Below are 16,112 nucleotides of genomic sequence, written 5' to 3'. Positions count from 1 at the left end.
GAACAATCTACAGTCAGTGTGCATTTATGTGGTGCTTTTAGCATAACAATGTATCCAGGTGTTTCAGAAGAACATTCTCAAATAAAATTGAGCATTAAGCTGCACAAGGACAAATGGCAGACAAGCAAGAGCTGAATCCAAGTGGCAGGTTTTAAGAAACACACATCAAAGTTGCTGGTGAATGCAGCAGGCCAGGCAGCATCTGTAGGAAGAGGTGCAGTCGACGTTTCAGGCCGAGACCCTTCGTCAGGACTGTTGTTGGCAGGTTTTAAGATGCAGCTTGGAATATGACATAGAAAAGCAGAGGTTTAAACCGAACCCACAAAAATATTTGACAAACTTTATATCCAATTTCTAACAACTATACTGACTACAAACTGTGTCTATTGCAATGGATGATATAAAAAAATGGTAGTAGGGAAAGACTGAGTAAACAATCATTTATTATACAACTAACCTTGCTCTAAATAACATAGGCCTTTTCTTCGGATACTAATGGTCTACTTTCCTGTACACAATTAGACCGTTAGTATCTACTGACTAAGATGTGAAGAACAGCCAAATTTGCAGTCTTCATTAAGGTATATCAGCGTAATCAGAGAAGTGTTGAAAGTACTGCACTAAAATAAAGTGCAAAAAGTCAATGCATTTTATTGCTACACACACAAAATGCTGCAGGAACTCAGCAGGCCTACAAAAGGGTCTCAGCCCGAAACATTGGCTGTATACTTTTCCAAAGATGCTGCCTGGCCTGCTGAGTTTCTTCAGCATTTTGTGTGTGTTGCTCGGATTTCCAGCATCTGTAGATTTTCTCTTGTTTGTAATGCATTTTATTGGCTCAGATCAACAGTGATCAATGTAGCATAGATAAGGCAAATTTCTTGGAAACTTCAAGTACAAAGTAAATGGCAGGATACTTGGTAGTGTGGAGGAGCAGAGGAATCTGGGGGTACATGTCCACAGATCCGTGAAGTTGCCTCACAGGTAGATAGGGTAGTTAAGAAAGCTTATGGAGTGTTAGCTTTCATTAGTCGAGGGATAGAGTTTAAGAGTCGCGGAGTAATGATGTAGCTCTATAAAACTCTGGTTAGGCCACACTTGGAGTACTGCGTCTAGTTCTGGTCGCCTCACTATAGGAAGGATGCGGAAGCATTGGAAAGGATACAGAGGAGATTTACCAGGATGCTGCCTGCTTTAGAGAGTATGCATTATGATCAGAGATTAAGGGAGCTAGGGCTTTACTCTCTGGAGTGGAGGATGAGAGGAGACATGATAGAGGTACACAAGACATTAGGAGGAATAGATAGAGTGGACAGTCAGCACCTCTTCCCCAGGGCACCACTTCCCAATACAAGAGGACATGGCTTTAAGGTAAGGGATAGGATGTTCAAGGGGGATATTAGAGGAAGGTCTTTTTCACTCAGAAAGTGGTTGGTGCGTGGAACGCACTGCCTGAGTCAGTGGTGGAGGCAGATACACTAGTGAAATTTAAGAGACTACTAGACAGATATATGTAGGAATTTAAGGTGGGGGGTTATATGGGAGGCAGGGTTTAAGGGTTGGCATAACATTGTGGGCCCAAGGGCCTGTACTGTGCTGTACTATTCTATGTTCATTCACAGATGGAAGCAAACATGATTTTTCACTTCCAGATAGAAAAGTACACCATTACCTTGCTTATGAACCTGTGCAAAGAGAATTATGACTTAGTTACATATTTCTAAATTGAAACTCCCACGAGATTTGGGATTTAGCAGGGAATAGTGACGAATTGTGAATTTAAATTTAAAATTGAAATGTTTATTAAAAATACTTTCACTCAAAAGACTTAAAACTTCAGTCAAAGATTTACTTACTTATTTACAGATACAGCACAGTAACAGGCCCTCCCAGCACAAAGAGCTCGTACTGCCCAATTACACATGTGACCAATTACCATACTAACCCATCTGTCTTTGGAATGTGGGAGGAAACTGGAGCACCCAGTAGAAGCTCTTGTGGTGACAGGAAAACGTACAAGTTCCTTATAGACAGCAGTGGAATTGAACCTGGGTCTCTGGCATTGTAATAGCATTATGCTAACAGCTATGCTACAATGCACATAATTTAGCATCAACTCCAAATCCAATCTGTGTTTATTTGGACATTAGAAATTGAAATAGTTACCTGTGAGAGAATGGATAAAACAGCACCACAATAGAGGATGGATTGGCAAGCTGTGCATAACTTCAGAAACAAGTTTAACAGAAACTGATTATACAAACATAATGCTCATCATACCTGCTCATTTGAACTTAAAACAATCCTAAGTTTTTGTGCTGAGGGGCACTTCACTCTAACTACAATAATATTTTTAGTGGTCCTTTTAACTAGAAAGATTTCCTTAAACATCTTTGATCTTCAGTTATTGCATGGAAGTATTTTCCATAACAAATTGTTTTCCATTAAAAATCTCATGATGGGCTGTTGCCATAGCTACAGGAAATAGGTCATAGCTGAAATTCTTTTCATAGCTGGGAACAGCATTGCTTAAGAAACGAAACCTACTGAAATCAGATAAACTAAACATACAGAAACTCACTACTGATACATTGTTCTATCAGCTGATCAATGTACAAAATCAAGAAAAAGATATTAGAGTGCACTAAGGACATTGGCATGAAAATAGGCACACAGCATTCAATCCATGAGCCATTATCCACTGAGTATAGTTACTGTACAAAGATGCAACCTTTGGACTTACTGAGCCAATGAGCACACGTACTGGTGTGACACTGTTCTCCTCCATCACCAATTGCACTACTGCAAATGTAGAGGCGGTTATTTATAGAAATGTTTTAAAGGCAATGTTTTAAAGGCAATATTTCAGGCCTTCATCTAACTATTTGCCTTTCAACGTCTTCCAAATCAGTTTAATTGCAGTTGAGGTAGAATGAAGCTGATGCCAACAGCCAACTCTCCCTCCTCCTCTACATTGCCTCAGTAAACCAGTGTAGGAGGAGAGAAAGAGAAAAGCAATTTGAAAACTTGTGTGGTTGACACAAGAACTTTTGCCAAATTGGATTATGATCTTTGAAGCTTGAACTACAATTACAGATTAATTAGACACTTTTAGAAACATCTTAAACACAGTTATCCATTCTATAGAAACAATAATTGGGAGTTACAATGATTGTTACTACCAATCTACAAATAAATTCTCATTAAGATTCTGCATTTCTAATTATACCATTGAACTATCCAATGCAATAGAGTGCATTCAATATAATATGGAGGTGGTGGTGGAAAAGAATGAAAGATATGGCACAATGATCCATAATCAAGGTGACACACCACCCAAATATTCTTTAACCAGACACTCAGATATCATTCACAGCCACTGCCAGACTGGATGCTGTCTTGCACTAATCATTCCCATGTCTTGGCTTCAACAATACCTTGTGTCAGGATGATGCTGAAGGTAACATTAATTAGACAGGATGACCATGAAGCCCTTTTAGGCTGGTCCATCATTAGCAGAAATAAAGGGCCACTGGTCTTGTTTTGGTGATGACTGTTGAATTGATAGGGAGCTGTCAAGTTTGGAATGTTACCACAACAAACTGGTGGGCAGCAGTGCCCAGCTTAAACAGACAACTTTTGATCAAGTAATTCTGGAAGGTTGTCATACCAACCCGTAATGCAATTAAACAACTGATACACATTTAATGAAACTTTTAAAAATGTAAAACCTTTAACAAAAAGGTGCCATTCTGCTGCTGTATCAAATGGTTATATCTATTTTGAATGACGGGAAATGGCCTGTATGATAACTGCAAAAATAATTATCTTGTTTTGCATTGAACACTAAAATTTCATTTCAATTGGGCATTCAACATTAGCCAAAAAAAACCACACAGAAAATCCATTCTCGTAATTGCAACCAGCAATCACAAAATACTACTATAAATGATTCTACTTATTTTAAAAAGTTCGATTAGCTGAATCTTCATTAATGGGTAAAAATCATCCTGAAGTGTGCAGTAGCCTAGTGTAATGACATGGGCTTCCATTCATGGTTCCCTCAGCATTATCTTGCAGTAGCTGTGGGAAATGCCAAATCACTTATAATAATTTTTGGAAGAAATAACAGAATACAACTTCAGTGGGTGCAGTTCAGATAACTACATTTGAAAAATCACAGGGGGACATAATAGAATTATTTTTATACTCAAAACCGTTCCAAATGGTTTATTGTGAAGTTACAGACATGTAACAAAAGAGTAATGTTTCCAGTCAGCAAACAAAAAAGCTTTAAGTAATAGAGATTTGGTCAGTAAAAACAAAAATAGTGAGTCATGCTCCACGGCATGGCATGTACAAATAAAACCATAAGCACACAGATAATTTAGACTTGGAAACAGAGGGTTTAAAAAAATCAAAGTTTGCTGAACCTGAGAGTTATAATAACCATTACACAACCTGGTGGTGTGGGACCCAAGGCTTCTGTATCACCTGCTTGATGGTAGCAGCAAGAGGGCATAGCCTTGATTATACTATTGCTACAACTTCCAATCCCCATGTGGCAATATTCCCTGTAAATTATCAACCCAACTTCAGTTGAGGATCCAGAGAGGTTCACGAGAATGATTTGGGGAATTAAGGGTTATTGCATGAGGAGTGTTTGATATCTCTGGGCCTGTACTTGCTGGAGTTTATAAGAATGAGAGGGAACCTTGTTGAAGCCTATCGAATATTGAAAGGCCGAGATAGAGTGGATGTGGAGAGAATGTTTCCTATAGCAGGTGAGTCTAGCACCAGAGGCCATAGCCTCCATAGAGGGACACCCATTTAAGACAGACAGAAGGAAGAATTTCTTTAGCCAGAGGGTGGTGAATCTGTGGAATTCATTGCCACGAACAGCTGTAGAAGCCAAGTCATTGAATATATTTAAAGTGGAGGCTGATAAGTCAGGGCACCAAAGGTTACGGATAGAAGACAGAAGAAAGGGGTTGAAGGATAATAAATCAGCCATGGTAGAATGGCGGAGCTAATTTGATGGGCCAAGTAGCCTAATTCTGCTCCTATGTCTTGTGATGTGAGGTTGCAAAATCCTACTAAGACTATGAAAGTCATAAGAAGTGATGTCAAAGAGCAAAAAGTTTTGTAAGAATATGGAACAATTTAGGAAAACAGGCAAGTCAAAGGAGGAACAGGGTTATAAAGCATTTTGAATGAGAAAATCTGGAAAGAAAATGCATATTAAAATCCATCTTAAAAAAGGTCATAAAAACCTTATGTGCAGATACACAGATCTTTAAAGATGAGTATCCTGACCAGCTGCATCACTGTCTGGTAAGGGAATTACATGGCATCTAACTGTAACAGACTACGAAGGATTGTGAGGACTGCTGAGGGGATCATCGGTGTGTCTCTTCCACCAATCTGAGATGCTTACCAGGAGTGCTGTGTTCGCATGGCCTATCAGGCAGGAGATAGGGCAAGGACTATTAGGATTGGAAACAACTTCTTTCCCCAAGCCGCGAGACAACTGAACTCCCTGCCACTACCCAGCTCACACCATTTATGAAGCACCAGTAATATTATAATGTTTGCTCTATAAACTTGTGATGTAGATGCACATTATTTGTGGCAATATTACTTTATGAGTTGTGTGAGAGTTACAGGTACTGTATTGTGTACCTTGCGTGAGGGAGGGATGGAAGAGAATTTTATATACTGTATATATTTTTTTTTGGTTGAAATCATGATAACCTTGAACTTTAAATGCTAGGGAAATTAAAAAGTTCTATACAATATAAAAATAATCCTTGATTTCTCATAATAATCAAGGGTGTAAAGAAAAAAATTACTTTTGACTGTGGTAAAATGTAAAATCAAAATGATGTGGACAAGGAATCCCAATGACAGAAAATTTTAATTTGAAAAGCATATTTCTTTCAGTCCATTCATGGGATGACTCCATTTTATCTGATTTATCATATTTTCCCCACACATCATTTCACACAGTTGTAAAAGGAAGAACATCATCATGTAATAAGAACTTAATCTGTCAAACTGTCAAGATTTGTCAGACTAAAACCTTCCATTATAAGGAAGTCCTAAAAAAAATTCTGGAAAATTGTACTTGCAGTGATTTCTAATATCCGTGGAACCTGCACACCTATACTGAGCATTTAATAGATTTAAACTGTTATGACAACCTTCCAATATCTTTGATGATACACAGCTAGCAACTTAAATTTGTATGACTCACACTGTAGGTGGTGGCTTTACAATACATGGAGCAAGGAAGGTGGGGAGGGGAGAGGGAAGGTAAAATTACTTTTCATATTAGTCTTTTAAAAAGTTACATTCAAAAAGTTTTCAAATACAGTGATTAATTTAGGACTACAATTCCAGAGAAGTGGATGGGATTGTAATTAAGGGTACTGACGAAAACTGGGAAGATGCAGTACTTGTTTTAGTGTCCCAACTATTTGGTCCTACTAACTCAGAATAAAATTAATAACGCTGATAAAAATTTCATACTCTGAAGACAGAGAGACTGCAGATATTGCAAATCAGGAGCAACACACAAAAAGCTGGAGAAACTCAGCAGGTCAGACAGCATCCATGGAGGAAAATGGACAGTTTACATTTTGGATAGACACTTCAGAGTTGGAAAGAAGGAGTGGAAACAACCAGGAATAAAAAGAGGATGGAGCAAGAGCTGGCAGGTAATAGATGGATGCAGGTGAGGGGGAGTGAAAATGATGCAAGAAGCTGGGAGGTGATAGACAGAAATGACAAAGGATGGGAGATGAATCTTGTAAGAGAGGACAGTAGACCAAGGAAGAAAGGGAAGATGGTGAGGAGGGAAACTGGAGGAAGAAATATTGGGGTGATGGGCAGATCAAGGAGGAGGACAAGGGTTTGGAGTGATGGGGTGGGGGAAGAGAGAGACAGAGGGGAGTGGGTTACCAGAAGTTAGAGAAATCCATGTCCATGCTGTCAGGTTGGAGAATCCCAAAGAGGAAAGACAATCAAATTACTGGGAATATCCTACATTCACATCAAACTTTTTTTTTTCTAATTCCACAAAACAAAATTATTATATTTGCCAAAATGCCTTAAGAAATTGTCATGTTTTTTTAAGATTTTAATTTTACCTATAAATGAATTTACTAATTTTGTTTTGAGAAAAACTGGTTATTTGTAATAACTTTTCAAATCTGGATTTGAGCATCTCCACTGTAAACTCAAAATTCTATTCACTTTTGAAAAAAAAAATCTTTAACTACAACAAATCGGCACATCAGTTGAAGGCACAATGAAGGAGTAAAGTGACACGTTGTAATTTTGTTTTTGCATGTGCTCTTGGCCAAGGTGCAGTCCAAATTAGTTCAGGAGGAGGAAATTATTTCATTATATTCAGGTACTCCTCAAAAATATTAGTTGGGAAAAAAAACCTTTCTTAATTTCATGTACATCAATGTGCACTTAAATACTAAACACAATCTTATTGTTCAGAACTTTAAAGCTAGACTTCTGAGTGTCAGAATGTACAAGTTAAAATGCTCATCTCTCATACTAGTCAAACATTCTGTTTTCCCATTGCTGTGAAACCCACAGATGTTGATGTGGCTGTGGATCTGACAGCAGTGGGTACTAATTGGTTTTCCAGGTTGTCCCCTGCACTCAGTAAGCAAAAAGAACTGACTGCAACTGAAAGTGTTCTTTTTATATAAACACTACCAGTCCCAGATGTAGGAATTGTCAGTCTCCGTCAATCACATTTTCTGACATGTAGTTTTTTTATATATTAAATATAGTCACAGTACAGAAACAGGCCCTTTGGCCCACCCAGCCTGTGCCAAACCATTTAAACTACCTGCTTTCATCAATCTGCATCGGAACCATAGCCCTCCATATCCCTACCATCCATATACCTAACCAAACTTCTGAAATATTGAAATCAAGCTTGCATGCAGCACTTGTGCTGGCAGTTCATTCCACACTCCCGCAACCCTCTGAGTGAAGTTCCCCCTCAAGTTCCCCTTAAACTTTTCACCTTTCACCCTTAACCCACCATCTCCGGTTGTAGTCCCACCAGACCTCAGTGGAAAAAGCCTGCTTTCATTTACCCCATCTACACCCCTCATGATTTTGTATACTTCTATCAAATCTCCCTTCATTCTCCTACATTCCAAGGAGTAAAGTCCAAACCTTTTCAATCTTCCCTTATAACTCAGGTCCTCCAGACATGGCAACATCCTTGAAGATACTCCCTGTAATCTTTCAACCCTATTTACATCTTTTCTGTAGGTACGTAATCAGAACTGCAGATGATACTCCAAATTAGGCCTCACCAATGTTTTATACAACTTCAACATAACATCCCATCTCCTGTACTCAAGACATTTATTTATGAAGGCCAACGTGCCAAAAGCTTTCTTTACAACCCTATTTGCCTGTGACCCCACCTTAATGGTTTAACTGTGCATCATTTGTTTGGAGTTCTAGCCATTTCAAAGATAGAATGAAGTCACCAGATAAGATTATGCACAAGGAGGATCAAGGTTTAAGCCTGTGTTTTTCTCAAGAGCTGTTTGGATACCAGATTCCACGAAGAGAAGCTAAGAATCAACTAATACATTGGTCAGATCATGAAGTATAGTGTAAAGTATGCCAATGGAAAAAGGCCATCAACCAACTGTTAAAAACAGACAGATGAAACAAAATAATGTGGGAAAATATTTAAAATTATAACCTATACATATAATTTAAATTTTACTGACTGGCTTATAATTAACGTTAACTGTTTTTTGACCAAGGAAGGGTGGAGGATGGAAGAGGGTACGACGAGCTGAGGCAAGCTACTTTTCTTGAGAAGGAACCAGTGCCCTTCTGCGCTGAAGTGTAGTGCAGACTCAGCAGTCAGTGTTCCTGTGTGCGAAACGCAAGTGCAAAAGCTTCAGCACTATGAATTTTGATAAGCACATTTGTACGTAGCTGATGTGGTCCTTGCCAGTGGTGTGATAACACATCATACTGCCATAGGATTTGCAGCAACACGTCATAACAACAGCGCACTCTGCCAGAAAGCCTAAATATGGTTGTCTCCATGGCACTGAATACACTACATAAATTTTAATCAGCAAGTGCACAGACACACACATTACTACACTTCAGTATTCTTCCAAATACTTATTCTCTAGCCTTTTTAATCAGTTTGTTCACTGGCCAACTAAAGTTAAAAAGAAAAGCTGTGTACAATTCCTTCTATTGAATGTGGTATAAAATAGCCTAACCAACTGCCTGCCTTTTTAAAAATCTGTCTTTCGGATTCCAAAAAACAGGAAACTTGAAGAGCACAAACCAGCTTCTAAATACATCGACTATGCAGTACCACTTTAAGTAATAAAAAATAAAAATAGACAAATTTTGTAGGTATAATTTACCCAGTAATTAAAAGAGGAAATAACAAGATTAACCAACTGCAGCTTATTTATGCTCAAATCTAGATAGAACTATTCCAAAGCCCCTCCTCTCAACTTCCTCCAGCAATTCTCCCAACAACTCCAAAACATTCCAGCACCCAACTTAACTTCTAAAATGATATTCACCCATTATCCATGCTTGCTCACCAACTGTGGTTTCCTGTCACACAATGCTGGTACAAAATCTTCATCCTGATTTACACATTCTTTTCATGGTAATATATCTTGCTCTATATGAAATGATCTGATGTCTCTGCAACTAAACAATTCTGTCTTATTTGCACTCTGAATGTTAACTACTTCAGTTTAGATACAACACAGAGTCATGTCATCTTAAGAAATTCTGTGATGACTCAGCAATAGTTGGGTGTACAAGGGGAGGACAGGAGGATGAATACTGGACACTGGAGCAGGACTTTGTCAAATGGTGCAAATTGAATCATCTGCAGCTTAACATCAGTAAGACAAAGGAGATGGTGATGGACTTTCGGAAGACTAGGCCTGTACTGTTCCCTGTTACTGTTGATGGTGAGGACATGGATGTGGTGAGGACCTACAAGTACCTGGGCATGCACCTGGATGATAGACTTGAGTGGAGCACCAACACAGAGGCTGTGTACAAAAAAGGCCAGAGTTGCCTTTGGTTCCTGAGAGGACTGAGGTCCTTTGGAGTATGCAGGCCTCTCCTTCACACCTTTGACCAGTCTGTTGTTGCCAGTACAATCTTCTATGCGGTGGAGTACGGGGGCAATGGCATCAACACGTGATGCCAAAAGGCTCAATAAACTGATTAGAAAGGCTGGTTTTGTTATAGGAGTCAAACTGGACATACTTGAGGCTGCAGTAGAACAAAATACCCTACAGTGAATCCTGGCAGTTCTGGATAGTGCTTCTCACCCTCTGCATGCCACCTTAGCTGAACAGAGCACTTTCAGTAACAGACTAAGACAACTGCACTGCTCCAAAGAGTGCTATACAAGGTTATTCTTACCCTTGACCATTAGGATCTATAATGAGTCAACCTAGAGCTGGGGTAGTGATTACCCCCTCCTGTTAGATTGTTTGAGGTAACTTATTTTTTCGAAGTAACTTATCTCTTCTCTCCTCCTCCCCCTCCTGCCCCATTTTTATTCTAGCATTTTCCCTTTTCCTTTCCAGTCCTGAAGAAGGGTTTTAGCCCAAAACAGCAAATGTTTATTCATTTCCATAGGTGCTGCCTGACCTGCTGAGCTCCTCTAGTGCTTTGTGTGTGTTACTCTGGATTTCCAGCTACTGTAGAATCAAATGTGTTTATATATTTCCATTGATATATCGTGATCCATAAGAAATTTCCATTGACATGCAGTAAGAAATCATGTAAAGGAGAGGCTCTCAATATCTCCTGTTCTAGTACAAGGCCAAGCAAGAAACAAGCCTTGTGTACCTCTAGTGATTCATGAGGTAAATTAATCAGTGCTTTATTATCAGCTACAGAGTCCAGGGAGATGCTGATTCAGTACACAAGCATTATTAGCAACACTATAGCAGGCTTCAGGTTGCCTATGCCAAAGAGAAAATATATTAGCTGAGGTTTCTAGTTGATTGTTAGACACAGGTATTTCTAAGAAAATATTACTGATTCAAGGAAGTTCAGAAGAAGTGTGATATCTATCATTTTAGAAAATATAGTCAAGGTGAAAATAATAGTTTAAAATCACAGGTAGAATACACGCAAGAAAATTTATAGTCACCCAACAGGGAAACAGGCCATTCAGCCCATCAAGTCTATACTGACCATTAAAGACCCATCTTTATTAATTCCCATCTCCCAGCATGCGTCCTATAGCCTTCGACACCAAGGTGATTCTGGACACTTAAATGTTTTCAGAGACTCTGCTTCCATCATTCTCTCAAGCAGTGTACTCACGGTAGTCACCACTTCCTGGGTGAAAATGTTCTCCTTCAAATTAACACTAAAAATTTAGTCCCTTACCCTACATTCTTTTGTTTAATTAAACCCTGATATGGAGAATAGTTTCCTGCTGTCTACCATAATGATACCCCAATCATGTCCCCTCTTAGGCTCCTGTTATCCAGGGAAGCATATGCAGCCTCTAGAATAGCCAAGTCAACTGCAACTGTTTTGGAAAAGTGGACTAAGGAAGTACACACACAGTGGCCACTTTATTAGGTACACCTGTTCATTAATGCAAATATCTAATCAGCCAATCAGTGACAGCAACAATGCATAAAAGCACGCAGACATGGTCAAGAAGTTTAGTAGTTATTCAGACCAAACGTAAGGAGGAAGAAACATAATCTGCATGACTGACCATGGAGTGCTTATTGGTGCCAGATGGGTGGTTTGAGTATCTCAGAAACTGCTAATGTCCTGGGAATTTCATGCACAACAGTCTCTAGAGTTTACAGAGAGTGGCATGAAAAACTAAACATCCAGTAAGTAACACACATAAAAGCTGCTGGTGAACGCAGCAGGCCAGGCAGCATCTCTAGGAAGAGATGCAGTCGACATTTCAGGCCGAGACCCTTCGTCAGGACTCCAGTAAGTGGCAGTTCTGTGGGCAAAAGTGCCTTGTTAATGAGAGAGGTCAGAGGAGAATGGCCAGACTGGTTCAAGCTGACAGGAAGACGACAGTAACTTGAATAACTACGCTTTAAGACAATGCAGAAGAGCATTTCTGAACACAAGTCCACACTGGATTCCAGACCTGTACCTAATAATATGGTTGTTAAGTGTACACAAAGTGCATGGAGGAAGATCCACTTGGTTTAATGTATACCTGCATTTCCTTGTCTCCATACTTCTGAGGATTTCTGCTCGCCTGACTCTTTCTTCTAAGTTTCTTCAGCTCTGCCTGGCATTTTTCCAGAGACTCCAATTTGGCTTTATGTTCAGCCTGGTACCTCTTCAAAGTGGCCTGAGGGAAAAATGTAAATAAAATTACATTAACAAAACTATCCACTGTGGCAGTATTACCTCAGCAATAGGAAGGAGGCCTACAAATGTTGGGCTTTAACAAGGTAGTAGGAACTTGGAGTAAAAAGCAAAAACACAGATTCCGCAGATGCTGGAAATCCAGAGTAATACACACAAAATGCTGAAGGAACTCAGCAGGTCAGGTAGCACCTATGGAGAGGAATAAAAAGTTGATGTTTCAGGCCAAGGCCATTTATTAGGACTCGGGAGTAAAAAGCAAAATGGGTGGGGGAGAAAACCAAAGTAATTGTAGATTTGGTATCAAACTGGTTTCAGATTAATTCGCATCCTGATGATACCGGACGCCTTGATTTACAGGCTGTTTATAGTGAGGTTAATCAGTTCACACTGTGACGAGAATACACATAAATTAAGATGTTAGCTGTCCTGTACTGGCACCAGTGGGATCAGCAGTTGGTCTGCCACCTGTCTTCAGGAGAAGGAGAGATAAGAAAAACAATGGAGCAGCATTTCGAGATGCTAATGAAGGGACGGGAGAGTTTAACGGAAGGAAAGCTGTCAAGATCGGCTCCCCCTTTGAACCCTGAACTGTTTGAAGTGATGGACAGGCGATACCCCAGCAGGGGGATAAAAAGGGACAGGTTTGCTAAGGCAAGACACACATGACACCACAAGGTAACGAGACCCTGGAAGCGGTGCACCTCCCATAAGTCGGTGGGAAGTTTTGGAGGGCTGGTCGTGGGACCAAGCCATAGACACACAGGGTGGAAAGGCACGATCGGCGGGAACCTGGTGTGTGTGTCTGCCCTTGCCTGGGTGCCAGGTTTACCGCAGAGAAATGATCGTATCTGGAAACGGAGGGGTCACGGTCGGTGACCTCAGAAGACATCACAAAGGGCTGGCCCGAAAGCTGACTGCGAAGAATATCGAAGGTCTGTGTGGAAACCGTTTGAATATTCATTCGTTTCGCTCTCTCTCTCCTTCCCCCCACTGTCCATCTCCCACGACAGTGATTACTGCGAACTGAACTGAATTCAATTGAACTGAACTTTGCGTCACTTTGAAACTGGTCATTTACCCCTAGACGACGATAGAGCTTGATTGATCCTGTTATCCTAATTCTGTGTACATGTGTGTTTATCATTGCTGAACTGTTGCATTTATTATCCTTTTGATTAGAGTACTGTGTTGCTTGTTTCTTTAATAAAACTTTCTTAGTTCTAGTAATCCAGACTCCAACTGAGTGATCCATTTCTGCTGGTTTGGCAACCCAGTTACGGGGTATGTAACATAAGTGGGGGCTCGTCCAGGATTTTGAACTCTAAATTTGGGACGGAGTAAATTGATTAGGTTAAAATTCCCAAAAGAAAGAAAAGACAAACAGCAGAAATAGAGGTTGAGGAATTTATAAAGCCGACGACCTTGGAGGCATTAGAGGATGCCAGGAAAGCGGAATTGGCAGCTGTGGCCAAATGGTTGAATCTTGCTAAGGGGAAGTCGACAATGAGGAGAGAGGAGATACACAGAGCTATCGTAGAGCACTATGTATCTAAAGGTGTGTTTCCCCAAGGGGAGCTGGAGGTGGTGTCTATTGAAAAACCTGCTGGAGACGCGGTACAGGTGCAGCTTGAAAAACTGAGACTCGAGCACGAGTTCCGGGTACCGCAGCTAGAACACGAAGAGAAAGAGAGGCAATGGGAGCGAGAAGAGAAAGAGAGAGAGTTAGAAAGGCAGGAGAGAGAGAGAGAGAGAGACAGAGACAGAGAGAGGGACAGAGAGAGAGACAGAGAGAGAGACAGAGAGAGAGACAGAGAGAGAGACAGAGAGAGAGACAGAGAGAGAGACAGAGAGAGAGACAGAGAGACAGAGAGAGAGACAGACAGTTGGAGCAAGAAGAGAAAAAGAGGGACAAACAGTTGGAGAGAGAAGAGAAAGAGAGGCAATGGGAGCGAGAAGACAGAGAGAGGCAGAGGGAAAGGGAATTTGAGCTGGAGAAGTTAAAGATAAGGGCCGAGCAGGGGCCCGTGCCGAACCAAGGTGGAGGGTTCCGGGCGACCCAGGAAGTTAGGCTGGTTCCCCCATTTGACGATACCGACGTGGATCGGTACTTTCTCCATTTCGAAAAAGTTGCGACCAGTCGGGACTAGCCAAGGGATAAGTGGGCTGTTTTGCTTCAGTGTGTCCCGAAAGGGAAAGCCCAACAAACTTACTCAGCTTTGTCCGTGGAAGATGCCCAGAGGTATGAGGTGGTGAAAGAGGCCATCCTCAGGATTTATGAGTTGGTCCCAGAGGCATACCGGCAGAGGTTCCGGAATGCAAGGAAGCAGTGGGACCGCACGTATTTAGAGTTTGCCTGTGAGATGCAGACATATTGTGAGCGTTGGTGCGCCTCGAAGGGGGTACAGGGGGATTATGACAGACTGCTACAGCTGATCCTGATTGAGCAGTTTAAAGGTTGTGTCCCTGAGGGTATGAGACCCTACCTAGATGAGAAAGAGGCAGCCACGTTAGCCGCAACTGCTAAGTTAGCGTATGAGTATGCGTTGACGCATAAAATTAAGTTTTCCCCGAGTGAAGGCTACCAGAAGGGTAGTCAGGACGGCAGAGAGGGTCCGCCAGAAAAGTCAGAAAGTAAGCCGGGGACTAACGAGAAGGATAAGGTAGACCGGAAGCAGTCTGGTAGGAAGTCTCCTGGAGTCGTCTGTTATAATTGTGGGAAAGTCGGACACTTTGCATCCAGGTGCTTTGCCCCAAAGAAGGAGACGGGAAAAGGAAAAACGGCGATTTTGGCTGGCTGTATCGAGCTGGTAAACGAACCGCTAGGAGAGGAAAGGTCTGCCAAAGTTCAGGAAGAGAGGTTTATCTCAGCCGGATTGGTGTCAGTGAAGGAGGGAATAAACCCAGTTCCAGTGCGGATCTGGAGAGACACGGGAGCGTGTCAGTCATTGATATTGAAGAGTGTATTAGAGTTTAGCTCAGAGACCCAGACTGGGGAGGTCAAGGTCAAAGGTATTGGGGAAGGGACAGAGGCAGTCCCTTTGCACCAGATACACCTACAAAGCAACCTGGTCTCTGGACTAGTCACGATCAGGGTGAGGCCCGAATTACCGATGAAAGGCGTGGAGGTCTTGCTCGGTAATGACCTCGCCGGGGGAATCGTGTTCCCAGCCGTGAGGATTAACAGGTCAGCCTGCCAGCATTGAGGCCCCACCCATGGACTCACAGGTTCATCCCGGGGCTGCCAAAGTAAATTTAGCTGAGACATTTCTGCCAGCCTTGTACGAGAAGGGGGTAGAAAGTGAAAAGAAGGAGTGTAGTGAAACAAGAGGTAGTGAGGGAGCTGAGACAGACGTAGCATTAGCCAGGAAAGAATTTGTGCAGGCGCAGGAGCGAGACGAGAGGTTGATGGTTTTGGTGGAGACAGCTCTCTCTGATGCAGAATTAAAAAGGGAACCAGTAGGCTATTGTGTAGAGGAGGAAGTGCTAAGGAAGAAAGGGAGACCAAGTACCGTACCTGCAGATGAGGAATGGGGGGTGGTGCAAAAGAATTATGGGGATGAGATTTTTAACCTGGCCCCCAAGGTACCCCTCGGTGGACATTTTGCGGTGCTGGAGGAAACAGTTGGTGGAATCATGAAAGAAGTTTACCGTCTGCACAGGAGGAAGGATGTTAATGATTATGGCAGACGCGA

General features: G+C 41.4%; 1 protein-coding gene across 5 annotated transcripts in view; it reads right to left on the bottom strand.

Moving 5' to 3' along the window:
• The window catches only part of LOC140187131 (BAR/IMD domain-containing adapter protein 2-like), a 104,046-nt gene that overhangs the window by 26,183 nt on the left and 61,751 nt on the right, over window positions 1-16,112 (bottom strand). For all 5 annotated transcript variants that reach the window (XM_072242105.1, XM_072242104.1, XM_072242108.1 and 2 more), the window contains one exon: window positions 12,263-12,400. In XM_072242105.1, the coding sequence (XP_072098206.1) occupies window positions 12,263-12,400 (138 nt within the window). The remainder of the gene's footprint in view (window positions 1-12,262; window positions 12,401-16,112) is intronic.

This window comes from Mobula birostris, chromosome 24 (genome assembly GCF_030028105.1).
Source record: "Mobula birostris isolate sMobBir1 chromosome 24, sMobBir1.hap1, whole genome shotgun sequence".
Taxonomy (NCBI): Eukaryota; Metazoa; Chordata; class Chondrichthyes; order Myliobatiformes; family Myliobatidae; genus Mobula; species Mobula birostris.
Note: the sequence above shows the minus strand (reverse complement) of the source record. Positions and strands in the feature narration are given on the sequence as shown.